Source organism: Mercenaria mercenaria, chromosome 19 (genome assembly GCF_021730395.1).
Source record: "Mercenaria mercenaria strain notata chromosome 19, MADL_Memer_1, whole genome shotgun sequence".
Lineage (NCBI taxonomy): Eukaryota > Metazoa > Mollusca > Bivalvia > Venerida > Veneridae > Mercenaria > Mercenaria mercenaria.
The window spans coordinates 14,759,726-14,775,705 of record NC_069379.1 but is presented as its reverse complement, the minus strand read 5'-3'; the positions used below and the strand labels follow the sequence as shown (position 1 = coordinate 14,775,705).

The 15,980-nt window shown below is 36.0% G+C and overlaps 1 protein-coding gene across 5 annotated transcripts in view; it reads right to left on the bottom strand.

Annotated features, from left to right (window-relative positions):
* LOC123541713 (proteoglycan 4-like) overlaps window positions 1-15,980 on the bottom strand; it is a 74,339-nt gene that overhangs the window by 10,677 nt on the left and 47,682 nt on the right. For 3 of the 5 annotated variants that reach the window (XM_053531079.1, XM_045327266.2, XM_045327265.2), the window contains 7 exons: window positions 11,250-11,348; window positions 10,160-10,267; window positions 7,824-8,471; window positions 6,396-6,494; window positions 5,493-5,618; window positions 3,579-3,662; window positions 2,044-2,301 (listed from right to left, as the gene is read on the bottom strand). In XM_053531079.1, the coding sequence (XP_053387054.1) occupies window positions 2,044-2,301; window positions 3,579-3,662; window positions 5,493-5,618; window positions 6,396-6,494; window positions 7,824-8,471; window positions 10,160-10,267; window positions 11,250-11,348 (1,422 nt within the window). The remainder of the gene's footprint in view (window positions 1-2,043; window positions 2,302-3,578; window positions 3,663-5,492; window positions 5,619-6,395; window positions 6,495-7,823; window positions 8,472-10,159; window positions 10,268-11,249; window positions 11,349-15,980) is intronic. The other 2 variants (XM_053531080.1, XM_045327268.2) reach the window with 1 other exon arrangement.

Here is a 15,980-nt window from a genome sequence, read left to right as displayed (position 1 = left end):
CAATAGTTTGATGTTTCTTTCATAAAAAATAACGGTATAATGAATTCTCTGCAAATGTTTTGGATAAAGGCCACCACTTTAAAATTTGTCTCTACTTGAGCTTGAGGAAATACCATAAATTACACAAAATTTATAAAAAACGGCACGGTAAAAGTTTTTAAAAATTTGCAATTAAGTGCGAAGCACGGTCAACTGTAAGAATATACCCACCAAATGCCATTTTTAAACATTACTATTAGGGGCCTAATACCTTAAATAGAAAGTGCCGTTTATGACGAAAGGTGAGTTATATCGAAATAAAAAAGGAAAGTGACTCTATCTGAGTTTTGCTGATTTGAATTTAAAATAAGAGGACCATGATGGTCCTATATCGCTCACCTACTTATGTTGCTTGAGCATCAAAATCAAGCAAAATGTGTTTTTGAAACACAAATGCCCCCGTTGGAAAAATAAATCTTTGCAAAGTTTTTGACCTTGAAAAAGATCACACTGAAAATCATGGCCATATGTTTATATATTAATGTAAAGGACATGTGCCAATAAATGGTATGTGTGAAAATAAAAGATATTCATAAAGAAATGAAAAAGTTATGTCCAAAACTGGATGAAGATAGGATCATCAATCTAGCCTCTAGAGTGTTAATAAGATTTGTGATTTGAGCACGTGACCTTTTTTTGATCTCCCATGACCCAGATTCAAACTTGAATCAGGGATCATCGAGATAAACATTCTGATCAACTTTAACGAAGATAGGGTCATAAATGTTGCCTCTAGAATGTTTACAATCGTTCCTTTGATTCGAGTGGGTGACTTAGTTTTAACCTCACATGACCCAGTTTCAAACTTGGCCTAGGGATCATCAAGATAATCATTCTGACCAGGTTTCATGAAGACAGGGTCATCAATGTGGCCTCTAGAATGTTAACAAGCTTTTACCTTGATTTGACCTGGTGACCTAAATTTTGTCCACATATAACTCAGATTCAAACTTGGCCTTGGAATCATCAACATAAACAGTCTGACCAAGTGTTATGATGATAGTATCATAAATGTGTACTCTACAGCGGTAACAAGCCTTTCCTTTGATGTGAGTGGTGACCTAGTTTTTGACCCCACATGACCCAGTTTTAAACTTGGCCTATAGATTTTCAAGATTAACTTCCTGTGCAAGTTTATATCCAATTAAAGCATAAACGACACCTCTATATGGCTGAAAGGGCAAAAATAAAAAAAAAATTGCCCAGGGGTCAGTGGTCAATTTCGTGTTCACAAAAAGTTGTGGACGGACGGCGATGAAAACGACGGACGAAGGGCGATCACAAAGGCCCCCCTTGTCACTACGTGACAGGTGAGCTACAAAGATAACATTGGTATCTTATTATATATATATAATGGAATATATATATAATGGATATTCATAAACTATTCACTTGAAAATCTACTAATGTCGCGATAAATACAAATATGTAGCTGGAAATGTATTTATTTCAGCAGTTATTGCTAATGCCGGGATTAATACAAATGCATACAGTTTGAAATCCATCTTTAGCAATTCAAATAGAGTTATTTATATATTTTATCAATAATTGTAAAAAACAAGATAAAAAATCTGTAGAGTTTGGTGATCTATATTTAGCAATTGTAGAATAAATCGTCTAGCTTTGAAAGAACAGAAGCGTTTTTACCAAAAGTGCTATGAGTTTCTAACAAACGAATCACCGTATGAATTCACTTTATCTACATGTATCAATAATGAAATACATGAACGGATTTTACGATCATCAAAGATATATTTTGATCATCAAAGATATATTTTATATGAAACAATTAGAATGCGGATGTACGATAAATCCTGTAACCAATTTAACACTATCAATTGCTACTTTTGAAGCGTTGTATTTTTGAACATTTGACTGTATAAGTGACACAGTAAGAGTAAATTTAAAGTAAAATTTGAAATGAACCTTACGATCACTTGCCAGTGCAAATAGAATATGTTAGGGTCCTGGTTAGTAAGCTATGCTAAAAGACTAAATACTAACAGTAGTATAATGCTAAGGGATTCAATGGATACTCCGCTGCTGGTAGTGGTGCCACATTCAGTGAACCCTGCCGTGGGACTGCTGCACGAGGTTTTGATGAATTAGAACCAGGTTTTGGTGCAGAAATAGGTTCTGGTGCAGGACCAGGCACGGCGGGAATCTTTGGTCGCGGGAAAGGTGTATAGGTCATAGCTCTCCCGTTGTTAGTAAGATGGGGGTATAACATATTTGGAAAGCTGTTAAAACCTGACCCCAGTCCTAAACAGAAAAACAAGATCGACGTTAGTACCATTAATGTTGTTAGTTATTTTACACTAAATCAGACACAAAATAGCATAAACAATACCATTTAATATCTACCATGCAGTTTCTAAAAATTCGCCGGTCCTACATTTACGATTGCTATGAATTTTTACATACATGATGAGTTTGACAACATCTCCAAAATTACTTGTAGTTTGCAAATGCTTCAAAAAGGATATTTATGGGTGCTCGGACGTCACGAAAAACGCTGTATGAGGTTGGCAGGGAATGACGTTAGAACGTTAGGCAAGTGTTAAATCTGTGTTCAAGGCCAACGCATATTAAATCAATACGCGTAAAACAGTACAAATGATATCGAATTGCTGTTTATAAAGAACATTGGGTAATAATATTTAATTACTTCACCTTCCAAAGCCTTACAAGCTCTAATGACGTCATCGTATGCCTTTCAATGCGCTAACACTTTCAAGCGTTAAAATTTTCAATTTATTTTGTTAAATCTTTCTTAAAACTGTTAAATCTCCATTGAATCTCCCTTGAAATTGTTGAACTTCCCCTTGAAATTGTAAAATCTCTATTAAAATTGTTAAATATTTCTGGTAATTGTTGAATCTCTATTGAAATTGTTAAATCTCGACTGAAATTGTTAAATCTCCATTGAAAGCACGATTATCATTCTTATATCAGCTATACTCCCATGGTTTATGGAAAAATTAATGTTACCACACCTAAAATGATTTTTTTTTGATTTCTGTATTCCATAGACAACTGTTTATAATATTGAACTTTGAATGACTACTGTCTATCGGATACACCCATCTGTTCAAGTTCACTTGAGGACTGGTAACAAAGCTTTCATGAACCTTGGCTATATTTAAAAAAAGATTGCTTTTGCTTATTTGAAACATGGTGACCATGTTAGTTTTGTACACGTCGCTCAGTAGATAAACTCATCTATACGTAATACTGGTAAAGTTAAATTAGGTTTTATCTGCTATATAAATATGTTAGCAAATAACATATGGTAAAGTTAACAATGTTATTGAATTATTAATGTCTATATGCTATGTGAATATGTTAGCAAATAACATATGGTAAAGTTAATAATGTTATTGAATTATTAGGGTTTATCTGCTATATGAATATGTTAGCAAATAACATATGGTAAAGTTAACAATGTTATTGAATTATTAATGTCTATATGCTATATAAATATGTTAGCAAATAATATATCTGTTAGTAGCTCTGTGTATTCTGAAGCAGTTACATACCTGGCTCTGGATGCTGATGTTGGTGCGGCATTTGATATTGATGTGGGTGCTCGTGCATCATTTGTTGCTGGTATTGCATTCCGCCTAATAAAGACAATAGTTTTAAAATTTAGTAAGTTTTTAATAAATGCAGCAATCCACAATTAATTGCGTTCGATTGAGTTTTATTTCTCAACACCCCACCCATTTCTCTACTCATATCTATTAATGTATATTGAATATTATTTAAAAGTGTGTGTTGTTGAAATTTTGAAGTAACCCTTCTGCTTTCCATTATAGTTTCTATTTGTTGTGGACCCAATTTGCGATACATGACTCTTGTCATGTTTAATGTTAACTGTGCTTTCAAAAATCTTCCCTTCCCTTAATTTATGCAGTAATAAGCTGAGGAGACAATTAGGTTTGAAAGCATGTAATTTCTTTTCTATTTAAGAGATAATAAATTCCTAATCGTGGTCTGTCGTTCCTATACGAAACAATATATCACTCAGGCATGATGCCTTTGTGATATATTCTTATGCATAAGAACTTTAAACACGGGTTATTCTACGAAAACTCACACTTGGGAATTTGTTATTTAGATTCTTACACGACATACTAGTATCAACAGTGTTAGAAAAAATGGCGACTTCTTTTTACGACCGTGCTACGCACCTGGATCGGATGACGTTACTGCACGCACATGCGTTATCGCAAAATAACCGTTGACTGAATTCTTTTCTTTTATGTGTATATAGGTTATTTGCTTGTTCGAAGAAGGATGAGGATAGTGTTTCTCAGATATCGGTTGGTCGGTCGGTAGACCAATCGGTTTCAAGAACGCTTGGGCCAAGGATCATGAAATATGATGGGGAGGTTGGAATTGACCAGCAGATGACTCCTGTTGGTTTAAAGTTTAGTAGGTGTAAGGTCAAGGTTACAGTGACCCGGAACAATCAGACTGTTTCCAAATGATTAATTGAGAACGCTTGGGCCTAGAATCACAAAAATAATAGGTAGGTTGGTCATGACCAGCAGATGATCTCTTTCGATATTTAGATAATTAGGTCAAAGGTCAAGGTCACAGTGTTCTGGAACAGTTAAATCGTTTTCGGACAATAAGTTGATAACGCTTGGCCTAGGATTACGAAACTTAATAGGGAGGTTAGTCATGACCAGCAGATGGTCCCTTTTTTGAGATCAATAAGTCAATGGTCAAGGTCACAGTGACTCGAAAAAGTAAAAACGTTTCCGGACGATAACTTGAAAACGCTTGGGTCTAGTTCACAGACTGATTTGTCTTCTTAGGTAGATTTTCTGGGGGTCATCTGGTCAAAGGTCAAGATCACAAGGTCCTAATTGATTAAATCCATTTCTGATTACTATTTGAGCACTATTTGACTTTGAGACTTCATATTTATTTCATGTAAATTCTCCTTATAATTTGCGGGTCATAAGGTTAAATGTCAAGGTCAGTTAGTTTCAAATCCATTTGAAAGTAATATTTTAAGATCTGCTTGGCCTACATACTTTAAATTTAATAAGTTGATGAGTCTTTTTTAGTAGATGACGTTTATCATTTTCGAATTACTCAGTCAAATTCAAGGTCACTTAGCATCAATCCTTTATTGATCAATATCTGTTCAGAAAAACTGATTCACCCAGTCTCCTTGAGAAGGTGACTCTTAATAATTTTCGGGTAATGGGGCGAAAGATCAAGGTCTAGTTAGTGTAAAATTTTGATATACTACCTTAAGGCCTGTTTGACCTGCATACTTCTTGAATCATTTAAAGACTAAACAGTCATTATATGAAGTAAAATGTGTCGTTCTGACATGCCACCACCAACAACAACAAAAATAAAAAAGATAAGTCACCTTATGAGCATAACACCAAACAAAACATCAGTCTAACTAGGCCAAGGGTTATGCTTACCTGGATTGTGTAAAGGATGGGGTCTTGCCGGTAACCTTCCTATCCTCATTTGGCGTTTGTAAAATGGTAAAAGGTTCCCTTGTACGTCCACTTGGTTAGGTTTGAGCTCAGGTAACCCTTGCGCAACTAGAATGCAAAACAAATTTTCCATTTCAATGAATCCATCATGAATTATAAACGAGATCAATACGAGTAAATGTGTTGTGTTCCGTCGAATTGTATTCATTATCATTTTAAAGACCTGCTCCAGTCTTACCTTTTAACCTTGAATTGTCACCGAAAAAGCATGGAAATCCTGACTATGAACAGTGACGCCTGTCAAAAAAAGAGTCTATTTTATATAAATTTTTTACATGAAATACCTGTGGTTTTGCGTGCTAAAGTGTTGCACGTGGTCGTTAACTGTTACCTATTGTAATCATAGGTTTCACACACAAAAGAATTTGAATAGCCGCGGAGCAGGGCTTTAAATGCAAATAGGTATACGGTCTTTTTGCTTAAATACTACATCTATAAGTTGAAGTTTAAAGACAGTTGTATACGATGTCTTAATGATTTTAATTATATATATGCATTTTTGTGTATGTATATGAACATGTATTTTGGAGATACTGTGAAATCATTAATTTTCGTGGGGGACTAATTTTCGTGGATTTCGTTGTAGTGTCAATCCATGAAATTTAATCCCAACGAACAAATAAAATTCCCATTTATTTTATGTTCAAAAGTTGAAATCCACGAATTCATATCCCCACGAAATTGCCGTTTTGACCAAAAGCACGAAATTTCATGTCCACGAAATTAAATGATTTTATAGTAATGAACGAGGTTACCTTCAGGGCCTCGAAAAATCAGAAAGGTATGAAACGCTACAGCAGTCTTAGGTCGGCCAATCCGGCTTACCTCTAGCTTCATTGATATCGGCTAGAATATCAGGGTCGACCATAGGCCGCATTGTAGTTGTCCCAACTGTGACTTTAGGTTTGGGTTTTCTAGTAATAACTGAAAAAAAATCATGCAAACTGTTATTTTTCAGTACATGCAAAAACAGTATAATATTGGATTATGCAATTACTTTTCTATTTAACGGTAACATATTTTTTATCTATTGACCCCCAGAATTCATGCGTGATGTTTTTTTAAAATGTGAACGTAACAGTCAAATGTCTGCACAAAACACAGTAAATATACAGTTATGGACTATTTTAGCTGGCAATATGATAAGATATTTTCACTACCAGAAAACATTATGTAACTATGCAAAATCTTTAATTAGTGCACATGTTTTATACTGAGGTAAAAAAAGTACATTATCATGCAACCAGAATTCATTCATTCATAGTTCATGTAATAAACCATTGTATACAATAAAATGTAATTAATATTCAATATCCCAACTATATATCATTTCAAATGGCAAATAGTGCTTTATGAAATTTTATTCATTACACTAAAACCCATTTTATTGGGAATATATTATATATTATAAAGCTAGTCGCCTCCAGATTTCTGTCAAATATTTCGAAATTTAGAAAATGCTTTCATTAGAAATTAGTGCAATAAAGAAAATGCAAAGTTATTGTGTGCATTTAGGAACTTTTTTTTCTAAAATACACTTTTAATGGAAAAGATATGTAGAACACTCTCAAAATCGTTAGTAACACTTTTAAAATTTGATGGAAAATATAAGAAATTTAACAGTATTTTATATGATACACATACATTAAAATATATACTTAAACAATTCAGTAACTGTTTTGTATTTCCGTTATATATATTACCAATTGCTATCTGTTAAAAAATAAACATTAATGTTCATCTGAAGATATGTCACTTAAAGTCTCTTAACACACGGTGTGTATGCATATCGGATCCCTCTCTGTGGTAAATGAGAAAACGCCACTTTGTCAGAGACCTCGGAAAGTCGAAATTTTTGTACTGAGCACAGGTTTGTGCATAAAAACATATACACCACGGGAAACGTACGACAAAAATTTCAATTTTCCGAGCTCCCTGACAAAACGGCGACGTAGGGGTTCATTGTTTACCACATAGAAGGTCCTGTGCGCGAACAGAGAGGGATTGGTTTTATTCATTTACCACAGAGAGGGATCCGATATGCATACACACCGTGTAACAGATAACAAAAACTGATCTGTGAGCTTAGGACTAAATCATTAAATGGAATAAAAAATAGTGTCATGAAATTATTATTGTATAAGTTCGGTGGTTAATATATTTTCTAACAAAACTTTAACTATTTGAGCAACTTCCATAGTTCGTAAAACTTCATACGTTATAGGGTTGTAATAGAAAACAAATTATATTTGCCTTTTCTAGAATGATGTGGATGTGGATGCGGGTGTGGATGTGGCTCTCCTACGCTCGTTGCAGGCGGAGCTGTTCCTGTTGGTTCAGGCAATGGAAGTGATAAGTTTACAGGATGTGTCATATTAACTAGCTCTACTTTCGTTGGATCAATTATAATAGTTGTCGTTTCCGTGGCTGCAGGGGTTTTCTGTGTTGTTGGTTTTGCATATGTGCCTGGTTTTCGCGGGCCAAATTTGACTTTTGTTGCACCTGGCTCCGATGAACCTGATTTTGGTTGTATGGGACTGGCTTTTGTGGGGCTGGCTTTTGATGCAACATATGCAGGTTTTGTTGGTTTTGTATTTGGTACTCCACGTGTGGTCTTTGCTGTTTTCGCTTTCGATGCGACATATGTTGCCTTTGTAGGTTTTGGACTTGGTGTACCATATTTTGCCTTTGTAGGTTTTGGACTTGGTGCAACATATTTTGCCTTTGTAGGTTTTGGACTTGGTGTATCATATTTTGCCTTTGTAGGTTTTGAACTTGGTGTAACATATTTTGCCTTTGTAGGTTTTGGACTTGGTGTACCATATTTTGCCTTTGTTGGGCGTGCAGTCGTTGGCGCTGGTTCGTTTCCGTATAGTTGATCTTGAAACATTGTCATAAACTCTGCAATATAATTAAAGTTTCATCACTGGTCATATTGGAAGTAATCCTTTATGTTATACTCGAAAAGTCACGATTGTGTAATGTTAAGTGTGGTCTGTCTCAGATAATAAATGGTTCTCAACAAGTTTTGAAGGTATTGAGTGGTTTGTGATGAATCCGGCTGATATCAAAACAATATTCGGCAGATACAGAAGACGTATTCGGTCCCATTTCGTATATATAGTACTAGAGTTTAATCAATGGTTCAGATAATACTACATTGCACTTATCTTTGCACCTATATGATGCATTTATCTTTGTACCTGTATGACACAAGTTGAAAGAACAAAGAAGTACCTGTATGGTTAAAAACTAAATAATGAGTCATTTCATTGTAAGGTAATTTTTATAGTAAATACTGAAGACTTTTTTTCTTTTTTTCATATATGATCTGTGATATAGTAAATATAACATTATATCTAAATTACAACTTCAACAATGGATCTGAATTTATTTCGTTAGACATAAAATATTTTCTGATGTCATACAACATTTTTGCATGGTCACAAGTTCTTCACACGATAATCCGGTTATAATTGGGGATTAAATAGGTATCAGAATGGCTTGATAGGTAGAACTATCTGCGAGAGCGGCTATATGGATATTCAATGGGAAGTTTCAGAAAATCTTAGAAAACATGCTTCAAAATGATCAAATCAACACTTAAGTATTATACTCAGTCTTAAACGTTAAATACAAGCAACCAACGTTAATTTTTAAACTGCATGTCGCTATTTCAAATTTTAGGTACTCTCTCTACATTTCGAGAGTTATTGCACACGTATATAGTGATACGTGATGTATATTAAGTTGCTTTATTTTCTTGGTTAAAACATCTTTTACAGCATTTATTAATTCACAACATAAAATGCATATGCATATTATTTACATGGCATGAACAATAACGCAGAAGCGTGAGAGGTGTTTCATTTTCTATTAATTACCTCTCATGAACAGACTCAATCAAACCGAGTCTGCAATTATTTTGCTTGGTTGCATTCTATGCTTCCAAAGGATCTACTAACAGATTTAATTGGGTGCACAAGTCCTCAATACCTCGCTGTTGTATTTGTTCGCAAATAAGCTACTAAAAACTGTTCCATTTCAAGTTCGACGAAACAGATAACATGATTTTTCAATCACACATTGTATTTTGCAGCTGATCATGACAAACATAGATCGCTCGGCTTCGTAAGCGGATGAGTAAAATACTTGAGTTGCCTTGGGTTTCAAGCAATCCAAAGACAGACACTATATGAAATACGGTTGGGGACTGCAGTCAGAGTACTCGAAACATCGGTGCTCCAGCGAGGAGAATATCAATGTGCAAAATTACTTGTAATTGAAATTCGATATCTTGAACTCGCCCGAAGTCGAATTTCGGTAATCTTAAAGTCAAACGCTTGATCCCTTATATGAATTATAGATACCGAAATTCATTAACCTTTACCCTGCTAAATTTCTGAAATGGCCTTGTCCATCATTCAGTTTGGGCAGTACCACTTATTATTCAAAGGGGTGTTCACTGAAAATTTACTGACTGAATAGCGAACAGATGTGCAGGCTGATCTTGGTCTGCACTGGTCGCAAAGGCAGAAATCACTTGCCGCCAGCAGGCTAAAGGTTAAATTGTATATATTTGCCATTACCTTCGAACAATGCGTTTTTGTCGACTGAGTTTGTTTTTGGGCCAATCGTCTTGGTTTTTGTATATCCCGTGCTTGCAGACGTCTTCTTCGATTGCTTGTTGCTTTTTACTGAATCAGGCAATAAAGGTAAACGCTTACATTATACAATTCAAAGCCTTATAATATTAAAAATAAACTGTTTTTAATACTGGGTGCTGTCGTTTTTAATTAATAAGACACATTTTGCTGCAGACTGAAACCATTACACTTTCACTAATTGGTCCTGTGATGTACTAAAAACTAGGTTCATACACGTGCCATTTTAATGCCAAAAGCGGGTTTTCAGCTTTTTCGCAATTGTTTCGGCGCATTTGGAGATACACTTATAGATATGATAAGTATATGATAATGCACACTTGAGGCAAATGAGATCGCAAGTGTTAACTTCACTTACTGGTAAGAACAAACCTTTAATACAATACACGTCCTGCAGTAATTCAGTAATTCATCATTACATATAGAAGTAAGAAATCATTTTCCTAGCCTTTATTTCACGATTTCTGACCTTGAACATTCAAAATTCTGTAATAATATAGGACTTTATGTGACTTAGAACTTTATTGCATTTGCCCTTTTCCGTACACTTATTATAAATTGTATGTTAATAGCAAATTATTTGTTTTATGAAACATACATGAGCCGTGCCATGGAAAAACCAACGTAATGGCTTTGCGACCAGCATAGATCCAGACCAGCATGCGCATCCGCGCAGTCTGGTCAGGATCCATGCTGTCCGCTTTCAAAGCCTATTGCAATTAGAGACACTGTTAGCGAACAGCATGGATCCTGACCAGACTGGTCTGGATCCATGCTGGTCGCAAACCCACTTTGTTGGTTTTCTCATGGCGCGGCTCACATTATTCTTTTGCTCACACGTGTCTGTTTATATGTTTATGTGTTTTTTTCATATTATAATGCGTATCTATAGGATAAACATTTTAAAAGTATGTAATGACCTGTTACTACTGCAACGCATTTACCTGTGTACATATTTAAAGATACACATTTATCTGTTATGTACTTTAAGGACGTAATTTTGGAACGCATGTACCTGTAGCGTATTTCGGTGCAGCAGGTGTTGTTGGCTTAGTAGTCTTCGAAGTTCCGAACTTTGCTTTGTACCAGGCATTGAACATCGAACTAAACTTAGCTGTAATGGAACGTGAAAATACAATTAACATCGAACTGAACTAAACTGTATCGGAACGTAAAGAAACAACGAACATCGAACTGTAACGGAACGTGAAGATACAATTAACATCGAACTGAACTAAACTGTAACGGAACGTGAAACTACAACGAAAATCAAACTAAACGTAGCTACAACGGAACGTGAAAATACAACGAACATCAAACTAAACGTAGCTATAACGGAACGTGAAAATACAACGAACATCAAACTAAACGTAGCTGTAACGGAACTAGAAAATACAACGAACATCGAACTGAACGTAGCTGTAACGGAACGTGAAACTACAACGAACATCAAACTAAACGTAGATACAACGGCACGTGAAAATACAACGAAACATCGAACTGAACGTAGCTACAACGGAACGTGAAAATACAACGTACATCAAACTAAACGTAGCTACAACGGACGTGAAAATACAACGAACATCGAACTGAACGTAGTTACCACGGAACATGCAAATACAACGAACATCAAACTAAACGTAGCTACAACGGCACGTGAAAATATAATGAAACATCGAACTGAACGTAGCTACAACGGAACGTGAAAATACAACGAACATAAAACTAAACGTAGCTAAAACGGAACGTGAAAATACAACGGACATCGAACTGAACGTAGCTACAACGGAACATGCAAATACAACGAACATCAAACAAAACGTAGCTACAACGAAACGTGAAACTACAAAGAACATCAAACTAAACGTAGCTACAACGGAACATGCAAATACAACGAACATCGAACTGAACGTAGCTACAACGAAACATGCAAATACAACGAACATCAAACTAAACGTAGCTACAACGAAACGTGAAACTACAACGAAATTCGAACTAAACGTAGCTACAACGGAACATGCAAATACAACGAACATCGAACTGAACGTAGCTACAACGAAACATGCAAATACAACGAACATCAAACTAAACGTAGCTACAACGGAACATGCAAATACAACGAACATCAAACTAAACGTAGCTACAACGGAACATGCAAATACAACGAACATCAAACTAAACGTAGCTACAACGGAACGTGAAAATACAACGAACATCGAACTGAACGTAGCTGTAACGGAACGTGAAAATACAACGAACATCAAACTAAACGTAGCTACAACGGAACATGCAAATACAACGAACATCGAACTGAACGTAGCTACAACGGAACGTGAAAAATACAACGAACATCAAACTAAACGTACTTACAACGGAACGTGAAAATACAACCAACATCGAACTGAACGTAGTTACAACCAAACATGCAAATACAACGAACATCAAACTAAACGTAGCTACAACGAAACATGCAAATACAACGAACATCAAACTAAACGTAGCTACAACGGAACGTGAAAATACAACGAACATCGAACTGAACGTAGCTGTAATGGAATGTGAAAATACAACGAACATTGAACTGAACGAAGCTGTAACGGAACGTAAAATACAACGAACATCAAACTAAACGTAGCTACAACGGAACGTGAAACTACAACGAACATCGAACTAAACGTAGCTACAATGGAACGTGAAAATACAACGAACATCGAACTGAACGTAGCTACAACGAAACATGCAAATACAACGAACATCAAACTAAACGTAGCTACAACGAAACGTGAAACTACAACGAAAATCGAACTAAACGTAGCTACAACGGAACATGCAAATACAACGAACATCGAACTGAACGTAGCTACAACGAAACATGCAAATACAACGAACATCAAACTAAACGTAGCTACAACGGAACATGCAAATACAACGAACATCAAACTAAACGTAGCTACAACGGAACATGCAAATACAACGAACATCAAACTAAACGTAGCTACAACGGAACGTGAAAATACAACGAACATCGAACTGAACGTAGCTGTAACGGAACGTGAAAATACAACGAACATCAAACTAAACGTAGCTACAACGGAACATGCAAATACAACGAACATCGAACTGAACGTAGCTACAACGGAACGTGAAAAATACAACGAACATCAAACTAAACGTACTTACAACGGAACGTGAAAATACAACCAACATCGAACTGAACGTAGTTACAACCAAACATGCAAATACAACGAACATCAAACTAAACGCAGCTACAACGAAACATGCAAATACAACGAACATCAAACTAAACGTAGCTACAACGGAACGTGAAAATACAACGAACATCGAACTGAACGTAGCTGTAACGGAATGTGAAAATACAACGAACATTGAACTGAACGAAGCTGTAACGGAACGTAAAAATACAACGAACATCAAACTAAACGTAGCTACAACGGAACGTGAAACTACAACGAACATCAAACTAAACGTAGCTACAATGGAACGTGAAAATACAACGAACATCGAACTGAACGTAGCTACAACGAAACATGCAAATACAACGAACATCAAACTAAACGTAGCTACAACGAAACATGCAAATACAACGAACATCAAACTGAACGTAGCAACAACGGAACGTGAAACTACAACGAACATCGAACTGAACTAAACTGTAACGGAACGTGAAACTACAACGAACATCAAACTAAACGTAGCTACAACGGAACATGCAAATACAACGAACATCAAACTAAACGTAGCTACAACGGAACGTGAAAATACAACGAACATCACACTGAACGTAGCTACAACAAAACGTGAAACTACAACGAACATCGAACTGAACGTAGCTACAACGAAACGTGAAACTACAACGAACATCAAACTAAACGTAGCTACAACGGAACATGCAAATACAACGAACATCAAACTGAACGTAGCTACAACGGAACGTGAAACTACAACGAACATCGAACTGAACGTAGCTACAACGAAACGTGAAACTACAACGAACATCGAACTAAACGTAGCTACAACGGAACGTGAAATTACACCGAACATCAAACTAAACGTAGCTACAACGGAACGTGAAACTACAACGAACATCAAACTAAACGTAGCTACAACGGAACGTGAAAATACAACGAAACATCGAACTAAACGTAGCTACAACGAAACATGCAAATATAACGAACATCAAACTGAACGTAGCTACAACGGAACGTGAATATACAACGAAACATCGAACTAAACGTAGCTACAACGAAACATGCAAATACAACGAACATCAAACTCAACGTAGCTACAAAGGAACGTGAAAATACAACGAACAACGAACTGAACTAAACTGTAACGGAACGTGAAAATACAACGAACATCAAACTAAACGTAGCTACAACAGAACATGCAAATACAACCAACAGCAAACTAAACGTAGCTACAACGGAACGGGAAAATACAACGAACATCGAACTGAACGTAACTACAACGGAACGTGAAACTACAACGAATATCGAACTGAACGTAGCTACAACGAAACATGCAAATACAACGAACATCGAACTGAACGTAGCTACAACGAAACGTGAAACTACAACGAACATCGAACTGAACGTAGCTACAACGAAACGTGAAACTACAACGAACATCGAACTGAACGTAGCAACAACGAAACGTGAAACTACGACGAATATCGAACTGAACGTAGCTACAACGGAACGTGAAACTATAACGAACATCAAACTAAACGTAGCTACAACGGAACGTGAAAATACAACGAACATCAAACTCAACGTAGATACAACGGAACGTGAAAATACAACGAACATCGAACTGAACGTAGCTACAACGGAACGTGAAACTACAACGAACATCAAACTAAACGTAGCTACAACGGAACGTGAAAATACAACGAACATAAAACTAAACGTAGCTACAACGGAACATGCATATACAACGAACATCAAACTAAACGTAGCTACAACGGAACGTGAAACTACAACGAACATCAAACTAAACGTAGCTACAACGAAACATGCAAATACAACGAACATCAAACTAAAGTAGCTACAACGGAACGTGAAAATACAACGAACATCAAACTAAACGTAGCTACAACGAAACATGCAAATACAACGAATATCAAACTAAACGTAGCTACAACGGAACGTGAAACTACAACGAACATCAAACTAAACGTAGCTACAACGAATTATGCAAATACAACGAACATCAAACTAAACGTAGCTACAACGAAACATGCAAATACAACGAACATCAAACTTAACGTAGCTGTAACGGAACGTGAACCTGCAACGAACATCAAACTAAACGTAGCTACAACGGAACGTGAAAATACAACGAACATCAAACTAAACGTAGCTACAACGAAACATGCAAACACAACGAACATCAGACTAAACGTAGCTGCAACGGAACTTGAAACTACAACGAACATCAAACTAAACGTAGCTACAACGGAACGTGAAAATACAACGGTCGTCAAACTAAACGTAGCTACAACGGAACGTGAAAATACAACGAACATCGAACTGAACGTAGCTGTAACGGAACGTTAAAATACAATGAACATGAAACTAAATTAAGCTGTAATGGGACGTAAAATCATTACAAATGTTGAACTGAACTGAACTGCAATGGAACTAAAAAACATGAACGGCGAATTAAACTGAATTGAGCCCAAACGGGCCATGAAAATAGTATGAATGTCGAACTAAACTGAGCT